Source organism: Physeter macrocephalus, chromosome 21 (assembly GCF_002837175.3).
Source record: "Physeter macrocephalus isolate SW-GA chromosome 21, ASM283717v5, whole genome shotgun sequence".
Lineage (NCBI taxonomy): Eukaryota > Metazoa > Chordata > Mammalia > Artiodactyla > Physeteridae > Physeter > Physeter macrocephalus.
In genome coordinates this window covers 81,846,604-81,867,946 of record NC_041234.1, presented here as the reverse complement: position 1 = coordinate 81,867,946, position 21,343 = coordinate 81,846,604, and the positions used below count along the sequence as shown (strand labels likewise).

Here is a 21,343-nt window from a genome sequence, read left to right as displayed (position 1 = left end):
GGCATGTGGGATCTTCCCGGACCGGGGCACGAACCCGTGTCCCCTGCATCGGCAGGCGGATTCTCAACCACTGCGCCACCAGGGAAGCCCGAATTTTCATCTTTATAAGCTCCCATTTATTTAGTTTTTTAAATAATTGCATCTTAGTTTACATAACTTGGAACTATATGTGTAAGTATGAAAAAATAAACTAAGCTAAATTACCCCAATAATTTGTCTTCCAACATCAACACCTAGAAGGCAGTGATGGTATCACAGATCTTTATTCCTAAACTGACCAAACCGGCCCCAACTACATACGCTTTCTCATTTTTCCTCTCATAACATTTAAACTACCCTGCTATTATTCCTAACCCTCACTTATACTTTCTCCAATTCAACCCGTTCTCCCACTCTCCAGACCATTCATTCTTTCCTCAATTTCTGTTCATTTCCTCTCCCCTTCCATTCATTCTTTTTTCTTACTGTTTACTGTCAGCAGTCTTTCATTTTACTGTAATTTGTTCATTTTACATATGTTACCCTGTTAGACTAATTTTAAGGGTAGAATTCTATATTACTTATCTGTGTGTCCCTTGTGCCTAGCATGGTTTACAGAACTTTTTTTCCCTTCAAAAGATCATTAATCATACCGAGGTTTTAAAAGATCATATATCAATAGTTTTCAACCCTGGCTGTACATTAGAATCACCTGAGGAGTTTTAGAGACACACCAACGTCTTGGTCCCCTCCTCAGAGTAATTAATTCAGAATCTCTGAGGGTGGGGTGCTCGTGATTCTTTAAAGGTCCCCAAGTGATACTAATGTGCAGCCAGTATTGACATCTACTTATACACATAGACTTGGCAAACTATGGCCTGTAGATGGCTGCCTGTGTTTTGCAAATAGAGTTTTACTGTAACACAGCCAAGCCGATTCGTTTACATATTATCTCTGGCTGCTTTCACTCTATAAAGGCAGAGCTGAGTTGTTGTGAAGAAGACTATACTGCCTGCACAGCTTATAGTACTCACTGTCTGGTTCTTTATAGAAATAGTTTGCTGACCCCTGATAAAGAGGAAAAAAGTCCCATTATTTATCAAAAAGGTATGAGATAACAGAGACTGATGCTAACACTAATAAGTAAGTCTGCTGTAAAGGCTAAAAGGCACATTTTCAATATATTCTCATCAAGACTTTCACTTTAGAAACGATTTCTATATTTGTAATTATTCACTTAAAAGTGTAAATAGCTTCTCATATCCTAAAAAGAGAGTTTCCTTTATGAAAATCTGGCCCTATAATTCTATGTAGCAGAAATAGCATACAGCTCAATCAGTTTCACTGCTACGTTCTAATGGCTGTTTATCTACTTGTCACATGCTGTCTATTGTCCCACTTTCCATATGTTTTTAAGGTTTAGAAGCAGCTATTAGTACACATTTCTAGATTTGTCCACAGACACATAAAAACTGTGATAGAAATTAATTTTCTTTACACCAGAAAACACTGTATTTAGTAAAAAGAACACTAGGTTAGGTATCAGGAAAACTAGGTTTCAATTTTCACTATGCCAGTGATTTATTATGTGACATCAACAAAGTTACTTACTTTATCTGTTATTGACAAAGAATGTCTCAATTTTTACTAAAGCAATTTTTCCACCTAGAGATGCTTGGTTGTGGGAAAGAATTTATAAATTGGCAGACACAATACACATTTTGAATTAGCTTCCTCTCGCCAAATTTTACTACATTTTCTTAATTAAGTCTCAATAGCAATATGAGTTTAATTTCTCCTGTAATAAAGAGTAATGAGATTATGGACTGGCTGTACCAAACTATCTAAGTAATGACCTGTTCATCCAGCAAGACTGATGTCTACCAAATGCTTAAGATTTTAATAGAGAATCATATGAGATTTTCCTAAATATATATATCAGTAAACAGTGAACAAAGGCTACATTATTTGAACATTCTTTACATAATTAAGCTTAATGGGTCAGCTAGGGAGTTCAGAATACACAGAAATAAAGGTCCAGTATAAAACTATGACAAGCCAAAAACAATGCTTAAAATTGTTGAATGATGTGTCCTACAATTTTGAAAAAGGGAAATGCAAAAAAAATCATATCCACATCTTAAAACAATCACTTACTATATTAATTCTAATGCTCCCAAAATATTTAGGATGACGCCAAGATGTCAATACTGTGATTTCAATACTAATCAGGAAGAGCCCTTTCAAGATTGTAGCAATTGGTAACATTTGAATATTGACCATAGGTTAGATAATAGTATTATATCAATTTTAAATTTCCTGATTTTTCCTGTGATTATGTAATAGAATGTTCTTGTTCTTAGGAAATACAGAGTGAAATATTACTGAAGTGTTTAGAGGTAAAGGGGTATGTATGATGGCTGCCACTTACTGTCAAACGGTTCAGAGGTGATAAATACGTGTGTGTGTGTGTGTGTGTGTGTGTGTGTGTGTGTATGTATGTAGTGGAGGAATGATAAAGCAAAGGTAAATGTTACCAATTGTTGAATCTGTGTGAAAGGTATATGGGAGTTCTTCATACTATGCTTTCAATTTTTATGTAAGTTTGAAATTATTTCAAAATAAAATTTTGACAAAAGCCTTTTCAAATAGCACCTCATAGTAACAAAAAATTATATTCAAGTCATTAATTTAATATTTTAATACAAAAAAATGAAAGAAAAATAAGTACATCCCAAGCGGCACTCATTCATTAATCAACAATATGTATCTCAGATGATTTTTCTTAAAAAATGCAATAATAAATAAACATATTTATTAAGTGATCGCTCAAAAATTTTTATGGATAAAAGAATTTAAAGTCTGTCAGGTTCTAACAGCTTCAGTAATTTTTAAGGGCTTTTGACTGATACGGTACTTTGCAAATTTATACAAACAAAATAGCGATAAAATAACAAATTCATTGAATACTTAACCCATTGTAGAAATTAGTTTGATCTGTGGATCCACAGGGAGAGGCTGCATCCTGAAGGGGTGACTCTTTTTAATAGAATAATCTTGAAGCAGAAGAACTAAACCAACGTGCAAACTTTTATACCACTCAGGACACAGGGTATTCCACATAATCACGGACACGGTGCCTGAACTGTCAGCAACTTCCAAAAAGGTCTAGGAAAAAAAGAGTAAAAGCACATGCATATTTGTTACTTTAATCTACAGGGTGTTCAAATTTTATTTTAAGAATGAGGAAGCAAAACTATAGGAGAATCACTGAATAATTTATGATATGAGAGATGCTGTAATGACGAAAAGTTATAAATGAAGAATTTTTAGTAACATGAGAAAATACTTAAGAAAATGTTAAATGATACAAAATTTTATGTACAATATGATTCCCATTTTTTAAGATAATTTACTATGATATATGCCATAGTTATATGTAATATATGATAGGCATACATATATGCATAGATGTGCTATGACATACATATGATATCACAGATATGCGTATATATATGATATACACATACAAAAAAGGGGAATAAAATACACTTTAATATTAACAGTGGTTCTCTCTGAGTGGTAAGATTTGGGTTGATATTATTTATCAGCTTTCTATATCTTTATACATTTTCCAAATTCCCTGTAAATATGTATAACTTTTACTATAAAAGCTTAACAAAGCACCTAAAATAAATCTTGATAACATGTGGAAATACAGTAAAATGTTAAGTTTAAAAAAAACAGGACAGAAATCAGCACCATATGGCATAGAGAGTCAAGATAACAGAAAAGTGTCAGATAGATTGGACAATTAGAAGGTCTCTGGTGAGTGACCAGCTGAAGCAAAAAGTCAAACTAATTGTGTTGAGAAGTAAAAGGGAGGCAAGAAAGTGAACACATATAGTGTAGACTACTTCTTCAAGGAGCTTGCCTGAAGACAAGGACAGAGGGAATACAGGAGTCCTGATGTCAAAGGAGATTTTTTTTCCTTTTTTAAAATGGAAGACTAGGCTAGACTATATTTATATGCTGGTACAGAAAGCACAGTAAAGAAGAAGTTGAAGATACAGAAAAAAGGTGTGAGGAGACCAGCTGGATCAAGGGAACTAAAGGGCACTAATACAGAAAGAACTTATTTTTCTATAAGAAACTACATAGAAAAATACCTTGAAATATATATTTGTTCATTTTTAAAATTATTAAGTTGAACTTTAAAATATGTTATTTAAACATAAATTATCCTAATAAAGAATCAGGTCTGTAAGTTATAATTTATGAGTGCTAAATTAACATATAATATCTTATCACTACTTATACCTGGTATGGCTCAGTCATCTTTTTATTGGGTTTTCCATAGTATCGCAGTTTTGATTTACGCAAGATTCTCACAAGCAATGCAGGAAAACTCCTTCTGTTAGACCAGGTCATTTCAAGGTGAGAAAGGGAAACTATTCTGGTATCTAGAATACAAAAAAGAAAAAAAAATCCTACTAAATATGTCATGGTAATTTCAAAATTCTATTTTATTGGTTAAAAATGGTAGCCAGGGGCTTCCCTGGTGGCGCAGTGTTTGAGAGCCCGCCTGCCGATGCAGGGGATACGGGTTCGTGCCCGGGTCCGGGAAGATCCCGCATGCCGCGGAGCGGCTGGGTCCGTGAGCCACGGCCGCTGAGCCTGCGCGTCCGGAGCCTGTGCTCCGCAACGGGAGAGGCCACAACAGTGAGAGGCCCTCGTAACGCAAAAAAAAAAAAAAAAAAAAAAAGGTAGCCAGATCATACCCAAAGCGACTTCTTCTCACCAGCTAAACCAGTCTGTATACTTCTCACATATAAAACTTAGTAATAAACATTATCTCTAATAATAATAGCTAAAATATATATATGACTTACTATGTGACTAGAATATAGGTAAACACCTATGTTAACTAACACATCTAGATGGAATGTTCCATCTGGAATGCCCTCTACCTCATCAAACTGTGTAATTACTTCCTGGAAGACTTGGATCGAAACTTACCTCCCTTAAGAAAAAACTCAATGCCATGGAATATTTTCCATGGCACTTATATATTTAACTTATAGAATTATTTCATGATATATTTCTTTACTGCCCTCACCTTAGTCTCATATGTATAAGTTCGAACTTTCCCAAACATTCCAGACATGGTCCTGTAACAGGGCCTTTACACTTGCTGTTCCCTGGGTCTGGAATGTCTTCCTCTTAGATACCCAAGTGATTTCCTCTTAGATACCCAAGTGACTTTCTCTTCTCCTTCAAGTTTTGCTCAAAGGTCACTTTCTCAGTGATGTTAGCCCTGACCACCCTATAGAAAATTGATCCCCTTACTTATCTTCCATCCCATTTTATTTTTCTACATAGCACATATTACCTTCTCATATGCCATATAATTTACTGTGAAATGTTTTAATCTCCAAGCCTGCTAGCAAGTGCCAAAACTGCTTAAAAGCTATTCACCATCTTTAAAAGATTAACTTGTATTTCTAATTTTATTCTTCCTTGGTTAAGAGGGGTTCCATCTGCAATTTTCTCCATATTTTGCTCTCTCATAGCCCACAGTCCCAACTTTTAAAATGTGAATTTGTATTTTTTCCAATATTTATTTCTCTAAGGCATCCTCCACTTCCATTTTTATTTATATAATGTATCACCTACTCAACTTTGGCATGAAAACCATTCTTGTAATTTCTTTTCAATAAGAGTTTAAATGGCCTTTTATAACTACAACTGTACCATTAACACTGCCCCCCCCCCACTATTTTCAGTATTAGGATATCTTGTGTAAATTTCCCTCCAGATTCTCCCAATACATTACTAGCCCAGGATCACAGATCCTAATATTTGATGTGACATAATTAAGTGATTTCCTTTTAAATATGGTCAAACAAATTGTAGATCACCTCTGAATTATCTAGAAGGTATGTGGAACACTCTTCATCAATGAAGGCACATACACCTCCTTTACCAGCCAGAATAAATTCAAGAGCTACATGGTTTTATAAAACCACAGTTGTAAGAGCCACTGTTTCTGCTACAATTGAGTCCAGACAGTTAGCCATGATCAGACATGTGCCTGGTTAACATTTTCCCAGATTGGGTAAAAAACAAAACAAAACAAAAAACAAAAAAACAAAAAACAAAAAAAACCTCATTAACTTCATAGACTATACATATCTCTGAAATCTAAAAAAAAATTACAGGTTATACATAGACAATGAGGAATCTGTGTAAATTCATAGAAATAAGTGGGTTCATTATCAAAAGAAAGAATGAAAATAATAATAAACTACATATTCAATATAAAAAGTTAGTAAGCAATACAATAGTGTTTCTCAAATTTTGTGGTCCCAGGACCCCTTTACAGTCTTAAAAATTACTGAAGACCTCAAAAAGCTTCTGTTTATGTGAGTAATATTTATCATATTTACCATATTATAAAGTAAAACAAAGAAATTAAAATATTCATTAATTCCTTTAAAACAACAATAATAAACTTGTTAAAGTATAATAAAAAGGCATATTTTTGAAAAATGACTATATTTTCCAAAGCCAAAAATGTAGTGGGAAGAGTGGCATTGTTTTACATTTTTGCAAATCTCTTCAGTGTCTATCTTAGTAGAAGACAACTGGATAAATCATATTTTCTTTGGCATTTATTCAGTCTGTTCCAATGTCACATGACATGTACCCTCTGGAAAACTCCACTCTATACTTCTGAGAGAATGAGAGTAAAAAAAGATAAATAAAGCCTTAATATTATTATTATGAAAATACTTTTAACATTGCAAATCCCCTGAAAAGATCTTGGGGAAACACCTAGGGGTCCTTGGACCGTACAGTGAAAACCACTGCAAAAGAATAAATCTAAGGAATATAGAAAGGAATAAAGATTAAAAACTGAAACTAATGAATTAGAAAACAGTATAACTGGCAAATCCAATTCCCTGGAAAAATTAATAAAAAGGTAAAACTTTAATAAGTGCAATCATGAAGAAAGCAAACAAAAAAATAATGTTTGGAATGTGATCAACTATAAACATAGAGAAAATCATCTTAAAGATTACTATATATAATTATATATCACTAAATGTGAAAATATCAGCGAAATAGATAATCTTCTAGAAAAATATGAATTACCAATATTGTTGCCCTAAGGAACAGAAGAACACTGGAACAGGTCAATAACCATGCAAGAAAATGAAAAAGTTCACAAATAATAACCTCCCAAAATTGCACCAGGTTTATATGGTTTTTAACAATTTTCATTTTAATAATTTTCAAAGAATAGCTCTTTCTCTTAACTATAAGTTGTTCTAGAGCACAATAAAATATAGAAATTATACCAATTCATTTTATAAACTTAGATAAATCCTGAAAAATTATGACAGAAATAGTACAAAAGAGAAAACTATAGACCCAAAACATTTACGATGGCAAAAATCCTATATCAAATACTTTCAAATCCAATGTAGCAGTATGCCAAATTACATCATGATCCAGTAGAGTCCTAAACCTCTTCTTGATCAGGAGGAGAATATTATAAATTCTAAATAATTCTGGAGATTGACATAAAATGTAAGTTCAAATGATTTTGTTATAACATTAAAGAGAATAAAAATATAATACTTCTAAAGCACTAGAAGAAAAAAAATTTTAATCCTGTGAAAGCAAAAAAAAAAAAATAGTAAAAAAAATAAAGCATGGGGGCTTCCGTGGTGGCGCAGTGGTTGAGAGTCCTCCTGCCAATGCAGGGGACACAGGTTCGTGCCCTGGTCTGGGAAGATCCCACATGCCGTGGAGCGGCTGGGCCCGTGAGCCACGGCCGCTGAGCCTGCGCGTCCGGAGCCTGTGCTCCGCAACGGGAGAGGCCACAACAGTGAGAGGCCCGTGTACCACACACACACAAAAAAAGGCATGGCATATAGTAAACAGACTAGGACTGCAAGAACAGGTACAATCATTAATTACATTAAATTTAATTGGATTAAATTCATCTCTTGAAAGAAAAAGAATTGGTTTGGGTCAAAAAGCAATCTGGGCTATAGAAAGAAACCTAAAACAAAATGGAAATAAAGTGATGAACAAAGATACATACACTAGGCTAGTGGTTATCAAAGTGTGGCCTTTGCACCAGCAGCATCAATGTGTTAGAAATGTAAACTCTAGGGCAGATGTACTGAATCAGAAACTGGTGATGGGGTGCAGCAATCTGAATTTTAAAACACTTTTGAGGTGATATGGATGCCCAGTCATGTTTGAAAATCATTGCCCTAAATGCTAACTAAAAGACAGTGGAAGTGGTAAACAGTACTATCAAAATATACAAAATATAATTCGAGGCAAAAAGGGACTAAGAGGGACTTCCCTGGCGGTCCAGTGGTTAAAACTCTGGGCTTCCATGGCAGGGGGCACGAGTTCCATTCCTGGTGGGGGAACTAAGATGCCCCATGCGGTGCTGTGCGGCCAAAAAAAAGGGGGGACTAAGAGATAAATTCTATATTGATAGAGTAATATCCACCAAGATATTAATAAGTTATGAAACTTTACACATTACAGCAACATCTAAATCGAAAACTTAGATGTTGAGAAATGAACAAAACCACCATCATAAAGAGAAGCCAATATTCCTCTCAAAGAAATGGGCAAATAAAACAGATTTTAAAATAAGGATATGGAATATTTTAATTTAAAAACTTCATATAATAAGGAACTTCATGTCTAATAAGTAAGCTTTTTCTAAACTTTTGGGGGTAAAGAGGAACTCAAATTTAAAATCAGAAAATATGAGTAAGGAGTAATAATGAAATTTCTATACTTCAAAACCTGGGGGATACAGCCAAAGCAGTACTCTTGGGAAATTTCAGAACTGTTAAAGCTTTTGGAAGAAATAAACAAGGAAATAAATGAACCAAGCATTGGACTCAAGAAGGTGGAACCCCCCCCACCCCGCCAAAAAAAGAACAAAGGAAGTAAAAAATTAAAGAGGACAGCAAAAATAAAGTAGAAACATCTTCCCAATACAGACTTCTTAATTAGTAAAGCTAAAAGTCTTTTTTAAGGTGTTTTTTTAAAATTTTCATCTTTTTAAAAAAATATTAATTAATTAATTAATTTACTTTTGGCTGTGTTGGGTCTTCGTTTCTGTGCGAGGGCTTTCTCTAGTTGCGGCAAGCGGAGGCCACTCTTCATCGCGGTGCGCGGACCTCTCACTATCGCAGACTCTCTTGTTGCGGAGCACAGGCTCCAGACGTGCAGGCTCAGTAATTGTGGCTCACGGGCCTAGTAGCTCCGCGGCATGTGGGATCTTCCCAGACCGGAGCTCGAACCTGTGTCCCCTGCATTGGCAGGCAGATTCTCAACCACTGCGCCACCAGGGAAGCCCAAAGTTCTAGTTTTAACACAACCAAACCCATGCAATTACATATTTTCTGTGGCTGCTTTCCATAAACAATGGCAAAGTTTAATAGCTACAGCAGAGACCATAGGTCTCGCAAAGACAAAAAGATTTACTATCCGGCTTTTTACAGACAGTTTGCCAACCGCCGTAGGGCCACGTGGACCCGGGTAGGAGATCTAGATTTTCTTGCAGTGCGGAGCTACTGGAAGGATTTAGGCAGGAGAGTGGCACAGTATAACTTCCTTTTTATTTTATTTTATTTTTTTGGCCGCGCCCTCGGCTTGCGGAATCTTAGTTCCCTCACTAAGGATAGATCCCTGGCCGGGCACTGGAAGCACGGAGTCCTAACCCGGACCGCCAGGGAATTCCCCTAACTTCCCTTTTAAACCGCTGCCTCTGAGATCGTATTGGTACCTTTAGAATAGGGCCTTGAACGAGGAGAGGGAGCCTTTTGGGGTTCTTGAAATGCTCTATATCTTGATCTAGGAGGGTGGTTACACAGATATATATAGATAGCTGTATTTTTAAGACTCTTCTATTTTACTGTGTACACACTACACCTATTAGAAAAGTTTTAATAGCACAAAATCGCACCACAAACTAAGAGGAACGGAGTGGGAGAAAATAATTTGCAAAATACGGCAGACAAAACTTAATACGCATTAGCAAAGAAATCCTACAAATTAATTAGAAAAAGTCAAAAGATATAATTAAAAATAATAGTACAGGGAAATGGGCACTGTCATATATATGTTAGTGGTAATGTAAATTAGCACAACCTTTTAAGAAGCTGCTTTGTCAATATCCATTTAATTAAAAAACTCAAATACTCTTTAACCCAGCAATTTCAGTTCTAGGAAGCCAACCATTCAACAGAAATACTTGCACATAGTGAACAAATACAGGTATATCCTAATGATGCTCAGCACTGGATCTAAAACTGAAAAACCAATAACTGCCTAAAATTATAAATTACCCATTAACGTGGGCATGGTTATATAAATCATGGTACATCCATACTATGGAAAAGTGTATAAAAAGATGTACGTTAAAGATGTTTGAGAGAAGTGGAAATAACAAATCATGCAATGTAATATAATTCATTTTTCCCCATTTTAAGAGGAAAGTTGAAGGCATACCAGGAGGCAAAAAGGGTCTCTTACTCCACCCAAACATTTTATTATTAAAAATTTCAAACATACAGCAAACCTGAAAAGAACACCAGTATACCCACTTCTATATTTTGTCATCAACACTTTACTGTACTTGGGTCTTACACTTTTAATACAATATACTTTTTTTTTTTTTTTGGTGGTACGCGGGCCTCTCACTGTTATGGCCTCTCCCATTGCGGAGCACAGGCTCCGGACGCGCAGGCTCAGCGGCCATGGCTCACGGGCCCAGCCGCTCCACGGCATGTGGGATCTTCCCGGACCGGGGCACGAACCCGTGTCCCCTACATCGGCAGGCGGACTCTCAACCAGTGCGCCACCAGGGAAGCCCACAATATACTTTTAAATATAAAGTTCGGATTTTTTAGCACATGGATGTTGCCTTTTGTAATAAAAATATGGTTTCAATAATGAATAGATATTACCTTCACAATCGGAAAAATGAAATATATTTTTACAAATTATTGTTCCTCTCAATTCTTCTAGAGCACGAATTTATCATTTGTACATTCAATTCTAAAAATATAAATGATCAACAGAGTACTAATGCACTACTGCCTTATTCCATGCTTGAGATAAAAAATCATTCCATTATTTCATCCCTGAAGTGAATATCTTGTTTTTAAAGTTTAAGTTATTTAATCATCCTTAGCTAGACATTTCTACAGCCACCTTCTTTTCCTTATAACTGGATATTACTTTAATTGCATATTTTCATCCCAGATATCTTTTCACTTTCAAGTTTGTTGCTGTTACACGTCATAATAAGATTATCTACGATCTAGCATTATCACTGCAATGTTTAAAAAAAAACCTGAAAAGCAGTAAATGTAAAAAATTATCTTTCTCTCTCCACTACTTTCGCCTTATATTTTTTGCACTTTATTTCTTCCCCATTCCATACACGTACATGCCTATAGTACTATCATTCCCCTTATTCCATCTCTTACAGATAAAAATATATTTTAGAGCATTTGCTGATGACGGACGAGCTAGCATTATCAGGTTAACTTCCTACTTCTGAAACAGAAGAACTGAACTTCTCAGGTTAGTATTGTTCGTGGTAAGTAATAAGAAACATAAAAATGAGAATTCCAAGCTTTCCCACAAAATCACACATTCAAAAAACAACATTTACATAACTGCCACACTCAAAGGTATAGAAAATGGCGTTTCATTAAATGTGAATTATTAAGGAATAAATCACAGAACATCCTTTTTTTTTTTTTTTTGCGGTACGTGGGCCTCTCACTGCTGTGGCCTCTCCCATTGCGGAGCACAGGCTCCGGACGCACAGGCTCGGCGGCCATGGCTCACGGGCCCAGCCGCTCCGCGGCACGTGGGATCTTCCCGGACCGGGGCACGAACCCGTGTCCCCTGCATCGGCAGGCGGACTCTCAACCACTGCGCCACCACGGAAGCCCCTGGAACATCCTTTTTTGAACGAAAGTTAAAACAGGCAAAACCACAAATATTTACAACCTTTACGCCGAATTCAAATCTATACACTTTCCAACCAACACAGAAAGTACTACTTCCACGACTGGAACGGGACTAAAACTAAGATGAATTCCACTGTAGTCAAACGTATAACGAACACATGAGGAATACTGACTGAAACATCACTACGTTCGTCAGATTAAATTTAAGATGTATTCGGACACTTCCTGAATGGCCACTTTTACAATCAAAGCAAAACGCGAGCTGGAACGCCGTCACCCATCAAAGCTTGTCTCTTACCACTCCCGGCTTATAATTAACAATACCAAAGCACCTTCGTTTCCTTTCCCATTAAAGCAAGCTACCGAAAACTTTAACCCCTCCGTCGTTCCCTCCAATTACTTACTGTTAAAATTGTGCTCTTCAGGTTGCTTGTTGCTTAACCAGATATCTCCATATGGATCTTCGTTATTCCACAGGGCCAGGTAATGGCTCTTTCCGCCTCTTAACGGCCTCTCCGGGATTTCCCGGTGCGCTCTATTTCTGAACGGAATTTCTAAAGAAATAGAGTCCAAGGACTCCCCACAGTGGACCATATCTATGCACAGGATCCCCTGGCCTAATCTTTTCTCGTTGTAAATACACGAGACTCTGGAAATTTTCACTTCTATGCCAACTTTGAGAATATTTTTATATACGAGAAAATTCAGGCTGGGGTCCAGGTAGCACTTCTCACGGAACACCCCATCCGATATCGTCACATCATAGCAATAAAGCGGAGGTTTAGGTTCCACGTCGCGTGGCTCACCCTCTAACAGGTACCTCTGGACGGCCAAAACAGCGACAGGCACCACCTCCGACGGGGTGATCCACTGACGAGGTGAGTCCGTTATTTGCTCAAGAACCTTTTGGATCCAGGACCTGCACCTTGGGGCACGTAAACTTCGGATCACACCTCTCTGGACCCCAGCCTCATCTCCCTCAGGGTTCGGCAGATCGAGCCCAGCATGTGACGGGCCTTCCTGTGGCTGACCTAACTCACTAGACATTGCGGGGTGACTGCGTACCCTCTTCGCTCCCAAAAGCTAACTTTCGCCGCCTGAGGCTGAGAGAATAAGAAAGCGCGCGCTCGCACGACGGTCGCTACTCTGCCCCGGCTGACTAGTAAAGCTCCGCCCAGTCGAGAAGCTACGAAGCCTTTACGAGGGCGTGCGTCAGCTCTCTGGCTCCGCCCCTCGCTCAGCGCGTTTCCGTCTCCCAGGCACTGTTACTAGTCAGTCACTCCCGGGGTTACTACCGGGTCATCTAACCTAGTGCCCGCCCATTTGCCAGGATAGGAGAAGCGGGAAAAGCGTTGGTCGCCATGGTTTCCAAAACAAAGTAGCAAGAGGGAGGGGGAGGAGGCCTCGTGGCTCTTCTGGAAAGGAGGGTTCAGGGAGGCAAGAAAAGAGAACGCGGCTGGATGCGGGAGGCAAGTAGTCATAGCTCAGGAGTTCCGGGCTTTTGGCCTTGGGCCAGCCACAGAAGGTAAATTAGAGTTTGATATACGTGAATGTGATAATATGGGTCTCCTGTAGTATGAACAAAACTAGATAATGTATGCACAGCCTTCAGGACAGTTCCTAGCACAAAAAGTCCTCCATAAACATTAGTTGTTATTGTTATTAGCATTCGCATAATTGTAGTGGCTCACTGAGTGCAGGGTGGGTGAATTTGTGATTAAGTGCAAATGAAGCCAGAAAGTTATAGAACTGGCTTGGTGGAGAGCTGCCTTTAGATTACACTTCTTAAAATATACTTATGTTTTATACAATACCTGGCTTAACATACGGGTAGGATATAGAATTTCAGAATCTGCATTTCTAAACTACAAGGATTGTATACGGAATGAATGTAATGTGAAAAAGCTGATAAGAATAGTCAGAATTTAAAATAAAACATTTATTCCATGTACTCAGATGTGCCAGTATACACAGAACATAGTAATTGTCCTAAGAATACTTTTCAAAGATAGAAACAGGCATGTTTTGATTATATTAATCTCCCTTGGCTGTCTATTTCATCATTCATTATTCACTATTTATGAAGTCCCTACCATGAGGCAGTCACTGTTCTAGGCCATTATGGATAACAGTAGTCAGGCTCCTTTACTCAAGCTTCTTCTCACTGCCATTATTAATATTTAACTAATTCACTAACTCTACATATATTTCTTGAGTGTCTGCTCTAGGCCTGGTACACTCTTGCTCTGGAGACCAAAAAACATGTTAAGGGGAAAGGGAGGGGAGGGGGCAGGAGTTAATATTTTATATACAATATGATTAGGGAAGGGTTCTCTATTAAGAGATTGAATAGAGCAGAGATCTGCAGGAAGTGAGGGAGTGTGTGGACTTCTTGGGAAAGGACACTTAAATCAGAGGGAACAGCAAGAATAGATTCCACGAGACAGAAGCATGCTTGATTTTTTTTTTTTTTGCGGTAGGCGGGCCTCTCACTGTTGTGGCCTCTCCCGTTGCGGAGCACAGGCTCCGGACGCGCAGGCTCAGCGGCCATGGCTCACGGGCCTAGCCGCTCCACTGCCTGTCGGATCTTCCCGGACCGGGGCACGAACCCGTGTCCCCTGCATCGTCAGGTGGACTCTCAACCACTGTGCCACCAGGGAAGCCCTTGATATTTTAAAGGAAATGCAAAAAGCCAGTTGACTGGAGTGGAGAGGTGAGAGGAAGAGTGGTAGGAGATAAAGTCAGAGAGGTAGAAGGGCCCTGTAGGCTTTCCTCTGTTTTGAGCAGCAGAGTGACCTAACACTTCAGCTTGAGCCCCACTTCCTTCATGAAGCCTCCCATAATCAATTTATTCTAGAATGATCTTTCTCTTATCTGTATCACCTTGTATGTACCACTCATTTAACATTTATCATCTAATACCTTGTAATTAAAAACAAAACTTCTAATGTATGTAGCTCATCTCCCTAACTTACAGTTTCTCATCCTGGACACTGTTGACATTTAGGGTCAGAAAATTATTTGTTGTGAGAATGTCTTGTGCACTGGAGGATGTTTAGAAACATTCCTGGCCGCTACCCCCTAGATACCTGTAGCACTACTCTTCCCTCCCAGTTGTAACAACCAAAAATATCTCTAGACATCGACAAATGTCCCCTGGGGGGCAAAATCACCCCTTGTGAGGAGCCACTAATTTAGCTAGACTGTAAGCCTTTTGAGAGTAGAAATAGATTTTTTCTTTATTGTTTCCTGTAGTTCTTTCACTATTGCTATAAGTAAAAGGCATTCAAATATTTTAAATAAATGAAGCATGTAATTCCCACTGCCTCTCCACCAAAGGGAATATATATGTGTGCCTCTCTGTAAACAAATATAATACACAAAAATCCAAACTTACAAAACGCAAAATAAGTAGGCCCCCCGAATGTAGGTACTTTGTTATGTTCGCTGCTGCATCTCCAGTGCAAAAATGCGTATTCTAGCAGATAGCAGGTGCTCAATAGTAATTGTTGAATGAATAAATGAAATTATGGTTTTCTATTGGATTTACTGCAGGAGTCATTAAATATCAGCTATCTCTGTTGTTTATCCAAGAAGAACTGGTTTTAAATCTTTCAAATCCGTGCCATCAGCACCCCCTAAACTATATACTCGGTGGAATTTATACATAATACTATTGTATCATCATATTCTGAGTCTATCTAATTCATAAAAATGAATCTTGGCAATGGTGCTCAGTAGTTGAATAATCACTGGAATTGGGAAGAAATAGCACCCATGTTTGTTTTTACAATACCACACACAATAAAGATATACACTAATTATGAGAACACAGTTGAAGTCTTTTGTATTGTTCTACTGACAATCTGCTGATAGTGCATCTGCCTGCGAATTAAGGTGTCTACTTGAATAGTTATCACACCTATGTATGAATGTTCTCTGAAGGCATTATAAGCACCTGTTTTGGGATTAATTACACAATAATAGAATAAGTAAGAGAAATGACTTTTAGAGCCAATAATAGGTATCATTTAGGTTACTGATTTTTTTCTTTCCCCTGAGATCTGGACAATTTGTTATAGTGCCCTCCAGAGAAAATAGTAAAAGCAGGCGCTACACTACTTTTATTTCATGAAACGGTGATGTTCTGAGATATTCAAAACACTTCAAATACAACATGAAATTTATTTTGATAGTCCATTAAATTTGGTGCAGGTTATCTGCCACATCGATTTTCCTCATCTTTAAAATTGGACTAATGAAAGTATTCACAGTAGTTGAAAAATTAAGGTAGTTCATATACATAAAGTGCTTAAAACTGTGTTTGGCACATACTAAGAGTTCAGTAAATGCTAGCAATTGTTATTATTATTCTAAAAAGAAGATACAGGCATAATATAAGATCATAGAATGCTAGAACTACAGGGAGCCATTATATACCCACTAACTAGTTCAGTGTTCTTCATACTGTGGGTGGTGAGGCATTAATGAGGTCATGAAGTCAATTTATTGGGTTACAACCAGCAACTAAAAATATGAAAAAGTTTAGAACAGAAAATGTCAGAGTACCTCACACATAGTAATGGTAAAGATTGCTTCATACAATTTTTATTTTAGATTTGTTGGTATGTATATGTGTATACTGCATCATGATGTAAAATGTTTTTCTTACTATAGATTGTGACCAGAAAATTTTAAAAAACGACTGCTATAATTCAACCCTCTTTTATTACAGTGAAGGAACTGAGGCCCAGAAAACAGGACTCTTGTGACCAAGATCACACAGTGGTAAGTGACAGAGCATCAGAACTATTAGCCAAGACTCCTGCTTATTAAGCCAATGTCCTTTCCACGACATAAGGTTGCACAGATCCTGGATTATCCCCCCTGATATATCAGTTTTTTATTGAATAATCTTGTTTTGGTTATTTTTATTTGAATAATCTTGGTTGGTCTTCTCATTCATTTAACTATTCTTTCATTTATTTGCCTTGGGTAGACAAATCAGCATCATTCCATGGCCATGTGCATTGGGCATTGGAGGTACACTTGTAGGTTCATCAAATTCATAAGATTATAACAATATGAGTAGGGATGTGGGGGAGGAGGAAAAACAAGTGTCATGACTAGTTGGTGCTAAAAGGATGTGGAGAGTTCAGATGCTATCTCAAAGAGTATTTAGGTAAAGCTCTCCAAACATCACCACGGTAACAAAAGAGGGCCTCAGGGTGGCTGCCTGGCAACCAGAGCACTACAGCCTCCAGCATAATGCTGCCCTTTTCCAACATCTTTCCCTTTTAATGCTGCTTTTGATGATTTTATTAACTAAATTGCCTCTATATACAAGGATGTATCTGCACAGCTTATAATACTCCCTACCTCATTGGAATCAAGGATGTTCCTATGTTACCTTTCTATTAGATGGCAAATCTGTTTTGATTTACTTGTCGAATGTACTTAAACAGAAGTCTCTAACACAGGCTCACCATAACAATGGTTCCAGAATCCTTTTGCCCCTCAGTATCTCAAACAAATGTTCCTATTTCTCTGCATTCCTTTGCTTATCCTGAGCACATATTAGATGCACGATAAATGATTGCTGCTGTCCTCCCTTCTCTTCTGTTCATTCAAATCCTACTATTTTCCATAAATATCTCAGTGTGTTAGCTTTTCTTCTGAGTCTCAATATTATATATCTGTAAGAGAGTTGGATTTTAGAATATGGATTTGATCATTTTCTTTTTTAAAAATAGTTATTTATTTATTTGGTTGTGCCAGCTGTTAGTTGCAGCTCAAAGGCTCCTTAGTTGCGGCAGGTGGGCTCCTTAGTTGCGGCATGTGAACTCTTAGTTGAGGCATGCATATGGGATCTAGTTCCCTGACCAGGGATCAAACCCTGGCCCCCTGCATTGGGAGCGCGGAGTCTTAACCACTGAGCCACGAGGGAAGTCCCAGATTTGATCATTTTCAATTTATTAGGTCTCTGTTTCTCTGATTATTAAATGAAGGGGGACTGACTGTAAACTCTCAGTATTCTACAGGTTAATTTATTCCCATTGGTCTTCACTGGTCATCCTAACATCATGTATCTCACATGCTTCAATGTTTACATTCCACCTCTCAAGAATTTCTGTTTGTAGAGATGTGTGGCTACAGTTTGATGACATTTTGGAAATCCCAACACTAGTGTTTATGCTGGGTTGCCTTACATGAAATAGAGCTGGGTCAGAAAGTTGGTTCTCAGTAGGCTATTTATCTAAAGATGTTTGTGTTAGTTTATTTTTAAAATAACAGCTTTATTGGACTATAATTCACAAAACACACAATTCATTCATCAAAACTGGAGAATTTGATTGCTTTTCATATACTCAAAGAGTTGTACGTCCATGGCCACAATCTAATTTTAGAACATTCTATCATGCCATAAAGGAACTCTATACATATTAGCAGCTACCCCCAATTCCAACTCCCTGCCCCAGCCACCGGGAACCAGTTACCTACTTTCTGTCACTATGGATTTGCCTATTCTAGACATTTCATATGAATGGAAACATACATTGTGTCTGAGTACTTTCATTTAGCATAATGGTTTCAAGTTTCATCCATGTTGTAGCATACTTCATTTATTTTTTTGTTTGCCGAATAATATTTCATTTTATGGATATACCACATTATGTGCATCAGTTCGTCAACTGGTGGACATTTGGGTTGTGTTCACCTTTTGCTACTATGAATAAGGCTGCTATGATATTAGTGTATGAGATTTTGTGTGGACATATGTTTTCAAACCTCTGGTATAGATACCTAGGACTGAAATTGCTGGCTTATATGGCAATTCTATGTTTAACTTTTTGAGGAACTGTCAAACTGTATTCCAGAGTGTTGTGTTATTTTATATTCCCACCAGCAACGTACAAGAGTTTCAATTTTTCCGCAACCTTGCCAACATTTGCTAGTGTCCGTCTTTGTTTACCTTAGTTTATCTTAGTGGATGTGAAGTGATATCTCATTGTGGTATTGATTTGTATTTCTGTAATGACTAATGATTTTTAGCTTCTTTTCATTGTGCTTATTGGCCATTTTTATATCTTCTTTGAAGGAATGTCAATTCAGATCCTTTGCCTATTTTTATTTTTTATATACTTATTTAAATTTTTTTTCTTTTTCCTTTGCCTATTTTAAAATTGAGTTGTCTCTTGATTATTGAGTCCTGAGATCTTTATATATTTTGTATGTTCTAGATACGAGTCCCTTATCAGATATATGATTTACAAACATTTTCTTTGAAGATATGGATTGTATCTTAATTTTCTTGAATGTGTACTTTGAAGAATCTGCTTTTCCTTCTCCTCCTCCTTATTCATTTTACTCATCTTATTCTTTGCCATTTTCATCTTAGAATATTGAACCTGTTCATTTAAGGCATCATTATCATCTCTGATAGCTTCTCTTGAGTGATATTCTACTGATCCGGGGACTCATAGAAAATGTGCTCCACTTCATCTGCAGTAAGGATAGCTTCAGCAGCAGCATTTAGGGATCCTTCCTTGGGAACTTCAAGAGGACACAAGCAATTAAAGAAGGAATCATTATATACCCACTTGACTGGCAAAAATTAAAAAGCCTACGAATGCCAAGTGTTGTAAAGGATGTCAAGCAATAAACCACTCGTGGGAGTGTAAATTTGTTCAACTAGTTGTAAAGTTGAACATGTGCATACCATATGATCCATAAATTCTCCTTTGTATATACCCAAGACTAGTATTTGTCAAAGGAGAAGATGATATTAACATTTCGTGGGGGAATGATTTTTATTTGTACTGGGTAGTACCAAACAGTATAGGATGTTTAACAGCTGGCCCTAACCCTCTGAATGCCAGTTGTACTCCCCAATCACTGTGACCATCAACACTTCCCAGGTGAGAACCACTGGCCTAGAGAAACTTTAATAGCTGCACTAGTACATATGTAAAAGAATGTTCAGTAGCATTATTCATAGTAACTCCTAACTGGAAACAGCCCAAATATTTATAATAGGAGAATGAATAAATAAACTGTGGTGTAATCACACAATGGAATACCCTGATAACCTCATGATGCCAGCATACCAGCCCTCACTTGCTTATATCCAGGCTTTTAAATTTAAGAGTAAAATAATATTTCTATCTTGTTTAGCCACTCTTTTTTTCCAGTCTCTAAAAAATATGTGTTTGAAAATTAATGTGACTTGTAAATGAGCCCTGGTCTTTGATAAGGACCCCATTAAACAAATGTGGTATTGTAATGAGATTTTTTTCCCCCTTTAATCACTAGGTTGTTCCCTAAAATATATGAAATATGTAGGACTTAGACATAATGCTGGCTGATGCAATTTCATTATGATACAGCATTCTGAATTTAGGTGCTGCTCTTATTTTTGAAATTAAAGTGTAAGTTGGCTTCTAGCTATACGATTTATAAGGTGGATTACTATGCCTTAACAAACCAGCCTTTGAATGTCTGGTCATTTTTGATGTAGTTAAGTTGTTCAGATCCTGGATATCTGGTGGTCCTCCATGTGCTTGGATAGCCTGGACCTTGAATGTTTTGCTAATTTTCATAAAAACCAGGACTTGGCTGGCTTCATAAGATAGAAGTCTTAATGGATTTCTCTCTTAAACAGCTTGGAAAAAATTCATATCACTAGTCTGTGCTGCTGCTGTTGTAACATCTGACACATGGTTAAGGTCATGCTGTTCCCTCTCTGACTAGACACAGTTTTCTGGAGAACCCAGTTTCTTTGCTGGTATCCCTAGGCTGTTGAAATTATTTCATGTACCCTTATCCTTTTTCAAAGTAGCCTATATTCTGGAGAATGATGAGAAATTGTAACTCATAATTTCTCTTTGGTTGGGGATCTTTCACCTTCTTCCCTACCAGATCTCAGAAGACAGGCATCAGCAACAATATATGTATGTTCTTTATCTATAGTTTGCTCCTAGTTTAACTACTAGAAATGGAAAGCTAGCTTTTAATTAGACTAATACAAATTTGAATTCTCATTCTCCTATTTACTAGTTGTTTGATCTTGACCAAGTTACCTAAACTCTCTAAACCTGATTCCTCCTTTTAAAAATGGGGTGGAGGGAATTCCCTGGCAGTCCAGTGGTTACAACTCCTCGCTCTCACTGCCAAGGGCCTGGGTTAAATCCCTGGTCAGGGAGCTAAGATCTCACAAGCTGTGCAGTGCGGCCAAATAAATAAATAAATAAAAATGGAGTGGAGGGCTTCCCTGGTGGCGCAGTGGTTGAGAGTCCGTCTGCCGATGCAGGGGACACGGATTCGTGCCCCGG

The 21,343-nt window shown here is 37.4% G+C and overlaps 1 protein-coding gene across 2 annotated transcripts in view; it reads right to left on the bottom strand.

The window, feature by feature from the left end:
• The window catches only part of RADX (RPA1 related single stranded DNA binding protein, X-linked), a 64,970-nt gene extending 51,813 nt beyond the window's left edge, over positions 1-13,157 (bottom strand). For both annotated transcript variants that reach the window (XM_007119973.4, XM_007119974.4), the window contains exons 1-3: positions 12,416-13,157; positions 4,300-4,442; positions 2,955-3,147 (exon numbers count right to left, since the gene is read on the bottom strand). In XM_007119973.4, the coding sequence (XP_007120035.1) occupies positions 2,955-3,147; positions 4,300-4,442; positions 12,416-13,058 (979 nt within the window). In that variant the 5' untranslated portion in view covers positions 13,059-13,157. The remainder of the gene's footprint in view (positions 1-2,954; positions 3,148-4,299; positions 4,443-12,415) is intronic.
• Positions 13,158-21,343: the final 8,186 nt, after the last annotated feature.